At 46.1% G+C, this 16,701-nt stretch overlaps 1 protein-coding gene across 1 annotated transcript in view; it reads left to right on the top strand.

Moving 5' to 3' along the window:
• LOC126210005 (mucin-19-like) overlaps positions 1-16,701 on the top strand; it is a 282,532-nt gene that overhangs the window by 199,499 nt on the left and 66,332 nt on the right. Inside the window, exons 11-13 of the mRNA XM_049939112.1 lie at positions 7,451-7,648; positions 8,945-9,124; positions 9,257-9,337. Of these exons, the coding sequence (XP_049795069.1) occupies positions 7,451-7,648; positions 8,945-9,124; positions 9,257-9,337 (459 nt within the window). The remainder of the gene's footprint in view (positions 1-7,450; positions 7,649-8,944; positions 9,125-9,256; positions 9,338-16,701) is intronic.

Here is a 16,701-nt window from a genome sequence, read left to right as displayed (position 1 = left end):
GCTTCTGCCTTGGTGCCAATGATGGTCGTATGCGTGTTTGGCGCCGTGCAGGTGAGCGCCACAATCAGGACTGCATACGACCGAGGCACACAGGGCCAACACCCGGCATCATGGTGTGGGGAGCGATCTCCTACACTGGCCGTACACCACTGGTGATCGTCGAGGGGACACTGAATAGTGCACGGTACATCCAAACCGTCATCGAACCCATCGTTCTACCACTCCTAGGCCGGCAAGGGAACTTGCTGTTCCAACAGGACAATGCACGTCCGCATGTATCCCGTGCCACCCAACGTGCTCTAGAAGGTGTAAGTCAACTACCCTGGCCAGCAAGATCTCCGCATCTGTCCCCCATTGAGCATGTTTGGGACTGGATGAAGCGTCGTCTCACGAGGTCTGCAAGTCCAGCACGAACGCTGGTCCAACTGAGGCGCCAGGTGGAAATGGCATGGCAAGCCGTTCCACAGGACTACATCCAGCATCTCTACGATCGTCTCCATGGGAGAATAGCATCCTGCATTGCTGCGAAAGGTGGATATACACTGTACTAGTGCCGACATTGTGCATGCTCTGTTGCCTGTGTCTATGTGCCTGTGGTTCTGTCAGTGTGATCATGTGATGTATCTGACCCCAGGAATGTGTCAATAAAGTTTCCCCTTCCTGGGACAATGAATTCACGGTGTTCTTATTTCAATTTCCAGGAGTGTATATTGTCATTTTGTCGTTTGGAGATTGCTAGTGGAGCTGTGGACGCCGGAAAATGGAATGCCAAGTGGACATCCCGATACCTTTGCGACATATTCTTCTATTTGAGTTCAGTGGAGTGGTGACAGCAGCGGAGCCAGCCAGGAACATTTGCGCCGTGGATGGGGATAGTGCCATATTGGACAGGTGGATCGTTTTGACATTAGTGACTGTCCACGTTCAGAAAGACCTTCGCGGGTTGCTGAAGGTCGTTGAAACACATTAATCCACAATGATGCACGTCAGTACACTCAAGAGCTGGCAAATGTCATGAGATATTTTCATGCAATAGGAATGGTTCAAAAATGGGATGTTTGGGGCCGCATGCTGTAAGCCACAATCATAAAAAATCGGTGGGTGGCCGTTTGTGCACCTCTGCTTGCTCGTTACCTAATGGCTCGTAAACAACCCCGAACATTCCTGTACTGTACCGTTACTGGTGACGCGAAATGGTGTCTTTATGCTGACATAAGGGAAAGAAGGGGATGGTTCAGCCCATACAAAGCAGCAGCGCCCCGTACAGTGACCTGCGCGCATCCACAAAAGACAATATTATGCACCTGGTGGAACAGTGACGGTGTGGTGTAGTACGAGTTGCTCCCTCGAGGTGTGAACTTCGCCGCTGACATTTATTGTCAACAGCGCGAAGTGACGCTACCCCTCGATAACGCCCGCCCGCATTCTGCTAGACTCAGAGGGAAGCACTACACAGCAGTTGGGTTGGGATGTCACTCCGCAGCCGCCTTATTCGCCTGATCTTGCGCCCTCAGATTTTCACCTTTTCCGCTCTCTATCGAACAGCTTTCAAGGAAATTCCTTCGGCGAGTTCTTCGCCTCGAAACCACGTGATTTCTGCAGTCGCCGAATCTAAAAGTTACCCAGCGATGGCAAACTGTTGTAAATAGTGGAGAATACATTTTTATAACACAAGTAACTGTTGCGTTTATCTGTTGTGTTCATTAAACATAAGGAAAAACGTTACGAACTCACGCACCAACCCAATACGCAGCCTTGTTGTGCATTATTTCCGTGAAGTTCAGTGATAGTCACGTTCACATACAAACCTCTGTTCTTAATCAGCCTAAAATAGGTTCAAAGATATGCATTCTTTATGTAAAATAGCTTCAAATGTTTGCCTCTGTATTACATACACACGCACTCGCCCGGCGTGCTCCTGTAATTATCCAGAAACTACGTAAAGGGTGTAGCTTGCAATATGTCATACTACTACACGAGGGTAAACAATGTTTTCACCACGTAAAAAACACGTCTGGTATCGAAGCCAGTCAAACATTATAATGACCCACTCAAGTTAATTTTTTTCCACGTCTGTGACGCTTAGCAAGTATCAGAATATTCTTTGCACGTCTAGAAAACCTGCAAAAACACGTCAGCAACCCCAAGAAGTGCAATTTTTACGTAATTTAGGTGTCGGAAACGTGACTGCGATGTCTAAAGTAAGTATCCGAATGATATTTTCATGCCTAACCACATATGGCATGCTGAAAAGGTACCTAAGCGCCTTGTGGAATATGAAAATGAGTATAAAACACACACTCCATAAATACTTAAAAACTAACTTTTGCTTATGCAGTGTGATTGACTAATTATTAATATGTCATTATTGAAGATGCGTTTTGCTGTAAATACTATTCTTTAAAACTTCAAAATGGCTAAGTAGGATCAGCTGCTGCCTTAAGCTGATGTTGCCTGCCTTCACCAACAGTTGGCGGCTTTCAAACTTCGCTCTGCGTCCACACTTGGTTTAACTAACGGCAGCACTTCACTTCAAATTAATCATTTTCCGTATCTGTGATGCTCGTCACGTATCACAATGTTCTTTCCAAGTTTAAAATGTCTGCAAAAATGCTCCCGCAATTTAAAAAAGTGTAATATTTACATCAAATGTCGGTATGTAATTTTCTACGTACACAAAATACGTCTGATTGATGCCTAAAATATTATTGTGAACTCTAAAGTAAGTACTACACTGTAATTCATTAGGTTTGATTTGGTGTAAAGTCACAGCACATCTTCTATAGTTAAATATTTCCGTATATAATTGTTCTCAAGCTTTATTGTAGAAGGGACGGAGGTATGGCATCATGTTATACGCTGGAAAAACGTAATTTATAATACTGATTGAGAATAATTCCTTATATTACAAATGAAACAAGCCTACTAGAGATTAAGTACAATAATAACCTTTGGCAAAGGTGTCAAAATTTACTATCGGAGCCATGATGGGTCTCTAAAACGTTTCTAGACTTATTTCATATAATCACGTACTAAATACCACCAACCTCGAGTAGAATACATGATGTGAAAATATTCATATCATATAGCCAAAAGACAAACAAACTGAGGAAAAAACATAATAGGAAGGAAGGACGATTTTATTGCCTTGTAGGACTCGAACTGCATATTTTTAGTAATGCACAACGAGAACTTCTATGTTTAAAAGCATCGTAACTGAAGACCGACCGAAGTGAAACACCTCGAAATAATATGCTGCAACAAGACAGTCAGTATGTCGAAAGCAAACTGTTTGTTTGTTTGATTGAATGATTGATTGAACTGCTTATCACTTTTAGAGCGCAAAAAAATGTCTTGTCGGCGGCTTATCGTTTGTCATGATGAATTTCAGGCGTCACCACAAGCACATAATACAATTTGTGGTATTTGTATTCATCTCGTGTCTGGAGCAACTTGATACATTTTTGAGACAAGCTGATAACACGTTCTATTTTTGAAATAAAATTTTGCCAGCCTCCATCCTTTTTTTTAATTAGTCTCCATCTCATGATGTCACACATTCAGAATAATTGACCTCACTTGACATCACCGTCGGTGAGGATCATCGATGACATAACAGCAAAAATGCCATTACTGGGACATGAAGCGCGACCTCTATATACGAATCCATTGCTATGGGGTAAACGGACGAATGGACGAGGGGGCGACTTTCACCTTTTGCCGTTGGCCGTTTGCATTCGCCGTTGGTCATTGGCCGTTACCCATTCGCCATTTGCCCATACACCTCTCAGCACGAGTTTCGGGTCTACATCATTAACTAGTGATAGCATTTTTCTACGGCGCCATCATTAACTTTCAGCGTTGGTGAAGGCACGTGAGGTGAATGATCTTGATCATGTGACAGCATCAAAATAACGGAGACATAATCAAAATAACTGATAATTTATAAAATCAAAGATGCAGGTGGTCGAAATTATGCTTCATCGAGAGAAAATGTATTAGCTTGCCCCAAACATGTCCCAACTATGAGATTCAAATTACAAACTTTGCTATGTGCTTGTGGTGACGTCTGAAATTCATCACAGAACACGATAAGCTACCTTCATATACTTTATGTACTCGATAAATCATTTTACCAAAAACTTTACTTTCGATATATCGACTCCGTCTTGTGCCACCATCTTCTTTGGAGCTGTTTCATATGCCATTATCTTTGCTTGTGCTGCGTGTAAAAGTATGAGAACCTTTCGTTGTGTACTTGAAAAATCAGCCGTGTAAGTCGTACGATAGAAGAGAATCGCCAAATCACTTTCTTCATTCCTTCTTTCCTGTATGTTGTTCACGCAGTTTGTCTTTTGGCTAGAGTATATATAAAATGACCGGTAGAGTATATATAAAATGACCGGTATATTTGAAACGGCAATAAAACCTAAACGAGCAGCGGTAGAAATACACCGTTTGTTGCAATATGCTTGGGACAACAGTACATTTTCCGGCAGACAAACTTTCGAAATTACAGTAGTTACAATTTTCAACAACAGATGGCGCTGCAAGTGATGTGAAAGATATAGAAGACAACGCAGTCTGTGGGTGCGCCATTCTGTACGTCGTCTTTCTGCTGTAAGCGTGTGCTGTTCACAACGTGCACGTGTGCTGTAGACAACATGGTTTATTCCTTAGAACAGAGGATTTTTCTGGTGTTGGAATTCCACCGCCTAGAACACAGTGTTGTTGCAACAAGAAGAAGTTTTCAACGGAGGTTTAATGTAACCAAAGGACCGAAAAGCGATACAATAAAGGATCTGTTTGAATAATTTCAACGGACTGGGAACGTGACGGATGAACGTGCTGGAAAGGTAGGGCGACCGCGTACGGCAACCACAGAGGGCAACGCGCAGCTAGTGCAGCAGGTGATCCAACAGCGGCCTCGGGTTTCCGTTCGCCGTGTTGCAGCTGCGGTCCAAATGACGCCAACGTCCACGTATCGTCTCATGCGCCAGAGTTTACACCTCTATCCATACAAAATTCAAACGCGGCAACCCCTCAGCGCCGCTACCATTGCTGCACGAGAGACATTCGCTAACGATATAGTGCACAGGATTGATGACGGCGATATGCATGTGGGCAGCATTTGGTTTACTGACGAAGCTTATTTTTACCTGGACGGCTTCGTCAATAAACAGAACTGGCGCATATGGGGAACCGAAAAGCCCCATTTTGCGGTCCCATCGTCCCTGCATCCTCAAAAAGTACTGGTCTGGGCCGCCATTTCTTCCAAAGGAATCATTGGCCCATTTTCCAGATCCGAAACGATTACTGCATCACGCTATCTGGACATTCTTCGTGAATTTGTGGCGGTACAAACTGCCTTAGACGACACTGCGAACACCTCGTGGTTTATGCAAGATGGTGCCCGGCCACATCGCACGGCCGACGTCTTTAACTTCCTGAATGAATATTTCGATGATCGTGTGATTGCTTTGGGCTATCCGAAACATACAGGAGGCGGCGTGGATTGGCCTCCCTATTCGCCAGACATGAACCCCTGTGACTTCTTTCTGTGGGGACACTTGAAAGACCAGGTGTACCGCCAGAATCCAGAAACAATTGAACAGCTGAAGCAGTACATCTCATCTGCATGTGAAGGCATTCCGCCAGACACGTTGTCAAAGGTTTCGGGTAATTTCATTCAGAGACTACGCCATATTATTGCTACGCATGGTGGATATGTGGAAAATATCGTACTATAGAGTTTCCCAGACCGCAGCGCCATCTGTTGTTGAAAATTGTAACTACTGTAATTTCGGAAGTTTGTCTGCCTGAAAATGTACTGTTGTCCCAAGCATATTGCAACAAACGGTGTATTTCTATCGCTGCTCGTTTAGTTTTTATTGCCGTTTCAAATATACCGGTCATTTTTGAAACACCCTGTAAGTTCTAGGGGACTTATGACCACAGCAGTTGAGTCCCTTAGTGCTCAGAGCCATTTGAACCATTTGTGTGTGTGTGTGTGTGTGTGTGTGTGTGTGTGTGTGTGTGTGTGTGTGTGTGTGTGTGTGCGTGCGCGCGTGCGCGTACACTCTTCAGAGGCATATCTAAGACTGGCTGGGGAGAGGAAGGGGGGGATAGGATACAGGATGCTATAATTCGGCTTTCGCTACTTAAAGACCACTCCGCCCTCCACCCCCCTGAGAAGCGAGTGGTGGTAGGACAGTGAAACCTTGTGGAAACATTTGTAAGGAAATGACTGGGAGAAATAACGAATAAACCATTCGAAGGAACACAATTTCCACAAGAGAAGGTAACATGTGTTAAATGCGTACCATGTTTACGGTGCAGGTTACAAACTTTCCTCAATGTGAGGACCATCTTAATCCACGACACCGTGGAACCGCACTACAGATATTTTACTTAAAATTCTTCGCACGCACATCGTAACGGTACTATAACAGCATCCGTTACATGTATGTCCTGCAACCTTGCGAAAGGTAAGATAAATCGTTGTGTGTGTGTGTGTGTGTGTGTGTGTGTGTGTGTGTGTGTGTGTTTTCCTTGTCAAACCGCTACGTACTACCGCGGGTTTGGAAGAAACCGTCCGATTTCGACGCGCCTGGTATTATGCTGTGCGTATATTGATCGGATGATGAAAGTTTTAATGAAGAACTTATCTTTACTGTGTGTGTGGTATCTCGCCCGATTCCACAATTTCTCTGAGCAGCGTACGTATCTAAGTGTGTCATTTGTTACGAGCTGATCGTATCGCTGGCGATAGCTATCTTCGGTGCGAAATTCGGATAAGGCTGTTACAACGGATTAAAAAGACGAGTATCTTTTCTATGCCACCGACGTTGGCGTGCTATTGCGGCAGTTGTTGACGAAAGCCACGCTCTTCTCGAGCTGGGAAGTGCGCCATCAAGTCGCGAACGATCAGTTACTGAAACATTCCGTAGCTCTGTTCGTCGAGTCTTAACTCGGCGGTTGCCGCTGTGAAAAATCGTGAGACAGGTCTCTTTCTCTTGTTGACATCACTGCATTTGGTGGGGGAGTCAGTTGTTATCTGCTGTCGTTACACCCCCGTGCTCATGGCATGCGAAACCGTACGCGTCTTGTGAGCGTCACGTCACGTGGTCTGAGGTGAGGCGAAGCAGTGATGGAAGGAGGCGCAGTCACCTACAGGCAGTTCAAGATCTTACTGTCGACAGTACGCGAGTCGTAACCGCCGAGGTAAAACTAAACTAATTATCCACTCACAATCGGACTTTCCTGCTATGCAACTGCTGATATGGGCAGTCGGACAAGAACTGAATAAGTAAAATTTGTAAAAGAGGACATTAGTAAACCTTCCTCACTTTTGTGTACTTGTTGGGCTAACCGCCAGAAGCCAGTCGTTGGCAGAGTATAGTGTTTAAGTTCAGATTTAAGGAAGTGGTGTGTGGTTGTTGTGCGGCAGCCGAAGAAGGTGGTGCGGCGCAAGCGGAACCGCGGCGAGCTGACGATGGACCTGAAGGACATGGTGGTGCGCAAGCGCATGGCCTCGCTGAACGCGTCCGCCATCCTGGCCGCCAGCTACTCCGTCGAGAAGCGGCCGCCGCGGCTGCCCGCGCCCGACGGCCGCAAGAAGCAGTACCGGAAGTCGGCCAAGCACAAGGTGCGTACTGCTCCACACCGACAAGTAAGGAACACCGTCTGTCCTACTACTTTTATAAAAAATATTAATTACGCCACCAGTTTCGACATTAGTGTCACCTTAGGCCCCTATGCAAACTGAACTCTCGGTGCATTAGGACAAGTACCATGTATACTCTCAAGGATTTCTGCAAGTTTATGACGACCTGTACTCCCACAAGCACTTCAGTGATGGATCAGTTCTTCCCCCCTGACTCTCACCCCTTCACCCATTTCTCCCCCCCCCCATCCTTCACCCCCTTTTGTCTACCTCTCCGCCCCTCTGTCTCTACCTCTCCGCCCCTCTGTCTCTACCTCTCCGCCCCTCTGTCTCTACCTCTCCGCCCCTCTGTCTCTACCTCTCCGCCCCTCTGTCTCTACCTCTCCGCCCCTCTGTCTCTACCTCTCCGCCCCTCTGTCTCTACCTCTCCGCCCCTCTGTCTCTACCTCTCCGCCCCTCTGTCTCTACCTCTCCGCCCCTCTGTCTCTACCTCTCCGCCCCTCTGTCTCTACCTCTCCGCCCCTCTGTCTCTACCTCTCCGCCCCTCTGTCTCTACCTCTCCGCCCCTCTGTCTCTACCTCTCCGCCCCTCTGTCTCTACCTCTCCGCCCCTCTGTCTCTACCTCTCCGCCCCTCTGTCTCTACCTCTCCGCCCCTCTGTCTCTACCTCTCCGCCCCTCTGTCTCTACCTCTCCGCCCCTCTGTCTCTACCGCTCCGCCCCTCTGTCTCTACCGCTCCGCCCCTCTGTCTCTACCGCTCCGCCCCTGTGTCTCTACCGCTCCGCCCCTGTGTCTCTACCGCTCCGCCCCTGTGTCTCTACCTCTCCGCCCCTGTGTCTCTACCGCTCCGCCCATCTGTCTCTACCACTCCGCCCCTCTGTCTCTACCTGTCTGCCCCTTTTTATCTATCTGTCTGCCCCTTTTTGTCTATCTCTCTTTGTCGGTTATAAATTTCTTATATTAATATAGGAGCGATTTCAGTGCCATACACACGTTCATTTGATGTAGAATACACGCTACGAATAACATATCATTGAGAACTGCATCAGTATCATAAGCAGTAGTGCGCCTCTTTTAATAATTCAGTTCATACGTGTTACTTGTAACCACACATTTTGTAACTGATAACACACGTACAGAAGGCAAAATAGCGTGGTGCAGGCCACTGATAAATTAATCTAGTAACTTTGTTTTCTTAGTGACAGTATGTACTGTACCTCGCATACTGTTAGCGTAATACGACTGGAACAAAGGGGTGGTCCCACTGGTTACTTTCTAGGGCGGAGCGCAAGAGAAGGAGAAGAGCGCAGAAGACAGCGGCCCAGGGGAAGGAGAGGCCGCCCTCGCAGCCGCCTCCGCGGCGCCCACCGCCCCCTCGGCACCCAGTGCCACTCCCGAAGGTGGGTCGCCAGTGGTGGCGCAGACGGAGGCCGTGGCGCCGCCGCCCGCCCCCGCTCCCGCCCCCGCAGCGGAGCCGGTGCTGCCGATGCCGCTGCCGCCTCCGACGCCGCCGCCGTCGGTGCCGCACTACCACCACCAGCCGCCCCCGCCGCAGCACGGAGCTCCGCCCCCGGCGCCGCCTCCGCCACAGCCCCCGGGCCTCGACGTGGTCGGCAGCGGCGGCGTCATCGAGCTGCGAACCACGTCCTCCACCACTTCGCCCAGCAAGAAGGTAACTCGACTGCTCTTCCTTCTCCTCTTCTGACATGTCTACTCCAAGACGAGATGCGACTGCGGCTGGGTAGAGAAGGGGCAACTTGTCTCAGGCGTTGACATAGGGCTAACACCGAAACAACTGGAGGTACACGTAAAACATCGTCCGGAATTGTGCTAAACGCATTCTCTGAAAATTATTTCGATCAGTTAGTCCATGGGCCGACAGGAATAGTAAACGGTTGTCAAGACACTTGACCTCTTAGTAACAAATAATCCTGAGCTAATAACGAGCATCAAAACTGATACAGGGAGTAGTGAACACAGGATTGCTGTAGCGAGATTGAATATTGTAACCCCCAATTCCTCCCAAAAGAAATGAAAAATATATCCATTCAAAAAACAAATAAAAATTCGAAACTTCCTGGCAGATTAAAACTGTGTGCCGGACCGAGACTCGAACTCGGGACCTTTGCCTTTCGCTGGCAAGTGCTTTGGAAGGTAGGAGGCGAGGTACTGGCAGAAGTAAAGCTGCGAGGACGGGGCGTGAGTCGTGCTTGGGTAGCTCAGTTGGTAGAACACTTGCTCGCGAAAGGCAGAGGTACCGAGTTCGAGTCTCGGTCCGGCACACAGTTTTAATCTGCCAGGAAGTCTCATATCAGCGCACACTCCGCTGCAGAGTGAAAATCTCATTCTGGAAATAAAGATTCATTTAACACCGTCCTCAGAGACAATTTCCACTCGTTCCAAATTAAGAGTGTAAGTGTAGACCAGATGTGGCTTATATTCAAAGAAATAGTATCGACAACAATTGAGAGATCTCTACCAAATAACAAACGACGGAGCTCATCCCCATTGGTACAAAAAGCGGGTCAGAACACAGTTGAAGGAAGAACGAAGAAAGCATGCCAAATTTGAATGAACGCAGAATCTCTAAGACTGGCGATCTTCTACAGAAGCTCGAAATTCATCGTGGACACCAATGCGAGATACTTATAACAGGTTTCACAACAGAACTTTGTCTCGAAACATGGCAGAAAATCCAAAGCGATTCTGGTCGTATGTGAAGTATGCTGGCAGCAAGACACAATCAATGCCTTGTCTGCGTAGCGATCGAGATACTATCGAAGACAGTGCCGCCAAAGCAGAGTTACTAAACACAGCCTTCCGCGAAATGCCTTCACAAAAGAACAGGAAGTAAATATGCAAGAATTCGAATCAAGAACAGCTGTCAACATGAGTAACGTAGACGTAGATATCCTCGGAGTGGTGAAGGAACTTAAATCACTTAACAAAAGCGAGTCTTCCGGTCCAGACTGTATACGTGTTAAGTTTCTTTCAAAGTATGCTGATGCAATAGCTCCATACTTACCAATCATATACAACAGCTCGCTCGACGAAAGATCCGTACCCAAAGACCGGAAAGTTGCACAGGTCTAGTAAACTCATCAGAAGATCAAAATAAACTGCAAAACGATTTATAAAAGATATGTGAATGGTGCGAATTGTTGGCAGTTCACCCTAAATAACGGAAAGTATGAGGTCATCTACACGAGTGCTAAAAGGAATACGTCAAACTTCGGTTACACGATCCACCAATCAAATCTAAAGGCCGTAAATGTAACGAAATACCTAGCGTTTAGAATTATGAACAACTTAAATCGGAATGAATACTTAGAAATTGCTGTGGGAAAGCGAACCAAAGACGGTGTTTTATTGGCAGAGCACTTAGAAAATGTAACAGATCTACTAAAGAGACTGCCTACACTACGCTTGTCCGTCCTCTTTCAGAATACTGCTGCACGATGTGGGATCCTTATCAGGTAGGATTAACGGAACACATCGAGAAAGTTCAAAGAAGAGCAGCACGTTTTGTAATATCGAGTAATAGGGGAGAGTGTGTTACTGACACGATACAGTATTCGGCGTGGACACGGTTAAAACAAAGGCGTTTTTCGTTGCGGAGGGATCTTCTCACGAAATTTCAATCACCAACTTTCTCCTCCGAATACGAAAATATTTTGGTGACGCCAAACTACATAGGGAGAAACGATCATCGTAATAAAATCAGGGAAATCAAAGCTCGCACGGAAAGATATAGGAGTTCGTTTCTTTTTCCGTGAGCTGTTCGAGAGTGGAATAATAGAGAAATATTGTGAGGGTGGTTCGATGTACCCTCTGCCGGGCACTTAAGTGTGATTTGCAGAGTATCCATGCAGATGTAGGTGAGGTTCCCGGTTACACAGGTTCTTATCGTCTTCATTTTAACCTGACTAATCAAACCGCTCAAATTAACAAGTTTCTGAAGTAACCGAATTTCAGTATTGTACTGCTGTTACCTCCAGTAATAAATGTAGAACTGGAACAGGTATCGAAAAATTGTTATGAAGCTGAAGGAGTAGAAGATCACGATCGATACCGGGCTGAGGCTGACACAGAAATTGGTTTCTTGTCTCCAGGAAAGGTTGCGAAGGTGAAGGAGACGGGACGGCAACAGAGAGAGGGAAAGGTCAGAAGCTGATCACCTCCCTGTATCGTCACTTTTGGATGCTAGCAGTTTTTCATCCTGAAACAACCATAAACACAATTTATCCCAAGTTTTCAGCACGTCAATAAAATTATAGGTATATCCATCAGATTCACGCTCTCTTCCGAGGAACACTGTGGATGTTTCTTGTGGCTCCTCCCGTGTTTAATCTTCTAAAGTATCTGGAGCACAGTACGTCATTACTAACGTACGTTTTAAAATACTTCCGAATTAGGGATGCTGCCATGTAGGGGTTCAACCGCATAGACGAGGTGGGAGCAAGCCTCATACACTGTACTTACACGCGTACCGTCTAATACGCCACTCCACGCGGCAACAGGTACAGACATGGAAATAAGTACAGGGTTATTACAAATGATTGAAGCGATTTCGCAGCTCTACAACAACTTTATTATTTGAGATATTTTCACACACATACAAAAACTCAAAAAGCTTTTTTAGGCATTCAGAAATGTTCGATATGTGCCCCTTTAGTGATTCGGCAGACATCAAGCCGATAATCAAGTTCCTCCCACACTCGGCGCAGCATGTCCCCATCAATGAGTTCAAAAGCATCGTTGAAGCGAGCTCGCAGTTCTGGCACGTTTCTTGGTAGAGGAGGTTTAAACACTGAATCGCACTGAACGCATCCTCTTCCATGAGCTGTCGCAACCGCGCCGAAAATTCAAAGCGTTTGACTTTGTCATCGGGTGTCAGGGCTTGTAGCAATTGTAAACGGTAAGGCTTCTGCTTCAGCCTTTTCCGTAACATTTTCCAAACCGTCGGCTGTGGTACGTTTAGCTCCCTGCTTGCTTTATTCGTCGACTTCCGCGGGCTACGCGTGAAACTTGACCGCACGCGTTCAACCGTTTCTTCGCTCACTGCAGGCCGACCCGTTGATTTCCCCTTACAGAGGCATCCAGAAGCTTTAAATTGCCCATACCATAGCCGAATGGAGTTAGCAGTTGGTGGATCTTTGTTGAACTTCGTCCTGAAGTGTCGTTGCACTGTTATGACTGACTGATGTGAGTGCATTTCAAGCACGACATACGCTTTCTCGGCTCCTGTCGCCATTTTGTCTCACTGCGCTCTCGAGCGCTCTGGCGGCAGAAACCTGAAGTGCGGCTTCAGCCGAACAAAACTTTATGAGTTTTTCTACGTATCTGTAGTGTGTCGTGACCATATGTCAATGAATGGAGCTACAGTGAATTTATGAAATCGCTTCAATCAGTCCTGTATTCATACAGTAGGTGGTGGAAACGGAAATGCCGTGTGGCTAGGGTCTCCCGTCGGGTAGACCATTCGCCGGGTGCAAGTCTTTCGATTTGACGCCACTTCGGCGACTTGCGCGTCGATGGGGATGAAACGATGATGATAAGGACGACACAACACCCAGTCCCTGAGCCGAGAAAATCTCCGACCCAGCCGGGAATCGAACCCGGGCCATTAGCCATGACATTTCGTCGCATGACCAGTCAGCTACCAGGGGCGGACGCAGTAGGTATTGACAAGCTACGATGGTGTGTTGCTACAGTAAATCACCCACAGCGCCGATACGAATAAGTACGATGATGTAGCGTCAGATAACCATGTTCTTGGTAATGAAGCTTCCCGTACGCCATGAATCTATGCTGCGAAAATAAAATATGTTACACTCCGCACGGTCTACGACAGGGCGAAATGTATTCAGACAGCGGACTACTTTCAACCAAACAAACGGCTGATGCAGCCCCGGAGTGTATGTCGCACTTGTGTAGTCGTGTGGCGGCCGTGAAGCAGCAGCACGTCGGACGTGGGTACCGTGGAACAGCAGAATGGGCCGCAAGGGGAAGGAAACGACCATTGAGGAACGAAACACCGTTGTCGGCCAGTATCTTCAATACAAGTCGTATGCCGAAATTGCTAACATCATAGGACGAAGCCGAGCGACTGCGCGATCTATCACTAAACGATATAAGGACAGACATGTAGTAATAAACAGTGAACGACACGGTCGTATTGTTTCGTGATGAAAGCAAATTTAATATCGTGCACAATGATGGTAGGATCTTGGTCTGGAAAAGACCGAATACAGAACTCGGGCGAAACAACATTCAACCTGCGGTGAAGCACGGAGGTGGTGGAGTGATGGTATGGGGCTGTACGTCAGCCTCCGGTGTCGGAAAATTAGTGTTTGTGGAAGGTGCCGGGGACAGATTTGTGTATATGAACATTCTCAAACAGAACTTAGAACACAGAGTGTTGACGCCTTGGGTCTTCCTAGAAATTATTACTTCCAACAGGACAGTGATACCAAACATACGGCGCAAATTGCCCGACTGTGGTTGCTCTACAACACTCCACACACTCTTAAAACACCAGCTCAGAGTCCGGGCCTGAATCCCATCGAACACTTGCGGATTGAGCTGGAAACACGAGTGAGAAAACACGACATCCGTAGTAACGCCTCTTCGACAGAGGCTCTCCTTCGAGAATGGGAAGGTATCACGTCGGAAACTACAAGCAAATTGGTCCATTCCATGCCACGGAGGTTGCGAGAAGTAATACATCGGGAGGGTATGCATTCAAAGTATTAAACATGTTCTGGCTTTGTTAGAAGTGTCATTTTCTGTTGGTGTATGAATACCCAGCGCAGTAGAGAATTTGGCAGACGTTTTTGTATTTTGTTTTGTAAAGGCTTGTTCATTCTAGTTCTATATGCCGGCATAGCTGCATTAGCGACTGGCCAATGTGTATAGTGCATATCCAATTAGTGTTTTTGGTTTCGTATTATCAATAAAGGCAGTTTACTTTTCCACGCTGTAGTGTATGAATACTTATTTCCATTACTGTACGTTATTTTCTCTGTAATGTACCGATTCTGACGTCATGGATTTGTTGCTATTTTTCTATTTTTTTGGTCATCAGTCTACTGACTGGTTTGATGCGGCCCGCCACGAATTCCTCTCCTGTGCTAACCTCTTCATCTCAGAGTAGCACTTGCAACCTACGTCCTCAATTATTTGCTTGATGTATTCCAATCTCTGTCTTCCTCTACAGTTTTTGCCCTCTATAGCTCCCTCTAGTACCATGGAAGTAATTCCCTCATGTCTTAGCAGATGTCCTATCATCCTGTCCCTTCTCCTTATCAGTGTTTTCCACATATTCCTTTCCTCTCCGATTCTGCGTAGAACCTCCTCATTCCTTACCTTATCAGTCCACCTAATTTTCAGCATTCGTCTATAGCACCACATCTCAAATGCTTCGATTCTCTTCTGTTGTTTTCCCACAGTCCATGTTTCACTACCATACAATGCTGTACTCCAGACGTACATCCTCAGAAATTTCTTCCTCAAATTAAGGGCGGTATTTGATATTAGGAGACTTCTCTTGGCCAGAAATGCCTTTTTTGCCATAGCGAGTCTGCTTTTGATGTCCTCCTTGCTCCGTCCGTCATTGGTTATTTTACTGCCCAGGTAGCAGAATTCCTTTCTCGCTGTTCTCATTTCTACTACTTCTCATTACCTTCGTCTTTCTCCGATTTACTCTCAAACCGTACTGTGTACTCATTAGACTGTTCATTCCGCTCAGCAGATCATTTAACTCTTCTTCACTTTCACTCAGGATAGCAATGTCATCAGCGAATCGTATCATTGATATCCTTTCACCTTGTATTTTAATTCCACTCCTGAACCTTTCTTTAATTTCCATCATTGCTTCCTCGATGTACAGATTGAAGAGTAGGGGCGAAAGGCTACAGCCTTGTCTTACACCCTTCTTAATACGAGCACTTCGTTCTTGATCGTCCACTCTTATTATTCCCTCGTGGTTGTTGCACATATTGTATATGACCCGTCTCTCCCTATAGCTTACCCCTACTTTTTTCAGAATCTCGAACAGCTTGCACCATTTTATATTGTCGAACGCTTTTTCCAGGTCGACAAATCCTATGAAAGTGTCTTGATTTTTCTTTAGCCTTGCTTCCATTATTAGCCGTAACGTCAGAATTGCCTCTCTGTCCCTTTGCTTTTCCTAAAGCCAAACTGATCGTCACCTAGCGCATTCTCAATTTTCTTTTCCATTCTTCTGTATATTATTCTTGTAAGCAGCTTCGATGCATGAGCTGTTAAGCTGATTGTGCGATAATTCTCGCACTTGTCAGCTCTTGCCGTCTTCGGAATTGTGTAGATGATGCTTTTCCGAAAGTCAGATGGTATGTCGCCAGACTCATGTATTCTACACGCCAACATGAATAGTTGTTTTGTTGCCACTTCCCCCAATGATTTTAGAAATTCTGATGGAATGTTATCTATCCCTTCTGCCTTATTTGACCGTAAGAACTCCAAAGCTCTTTTAAATTCCGATTCTAATACTGGATCCCCTATCTCTTCAAAATCGACTCCTGTTTCTTCTTCTATCACATCAGACAAATCTTCACCCTCATAGAGGCTTTCAATGTATTCTTTCCACCTATCTGCTCTCTCCTCTGCATTTAACAGTGGAATTCCCGTTGCACTCTTAATGTTACCACCGTTGCTTTTAATGTCACCAAAGCTTGTTTTGACTTTCCTGTATGCTGAGTCTGTCCTTCCGACAATCATATCTTTTTCGATGTCTTCACGTTTTTCTTGCAGCCATTTAGTCTTATCTTCCCTTCACTTCCTATTTATTTCATTCCTCAGACTTGTATTTCTGTATTCCTGATTTTCCCGGAACATGTTTGTACTTCCTCCTTTCATCAATCAGCTGAAGTATTTCTTCTGTTACCCATGGTTTCTTTGCAGCTACCTTCTTTGTACCTATGTTTTCCTTCCCAACTTCTGTGATGGCCCTTTTTAGAGATGTCCATTCCTCTTCAACTGTACTGCCTACTGCGC

This window comes from Schistocerca nitens, chromosome 10 (genome assembly GCF_023898315.1).
Source record: "Schistocerca nitens isolate TAMUIC-IGC-003100 chromosome 10, iqSchNite1.1, whole genome shotgun sequence".
Lineage (NCBI taxonomy): Eukaryota > Metazoa > Arthropoda > Insecta > Orthoptera > Acrididae > Schistocerca > Schistocerca nitens.
This window is presented reverse-complemented; position numbering and strand designations above follow the sequence as displayed.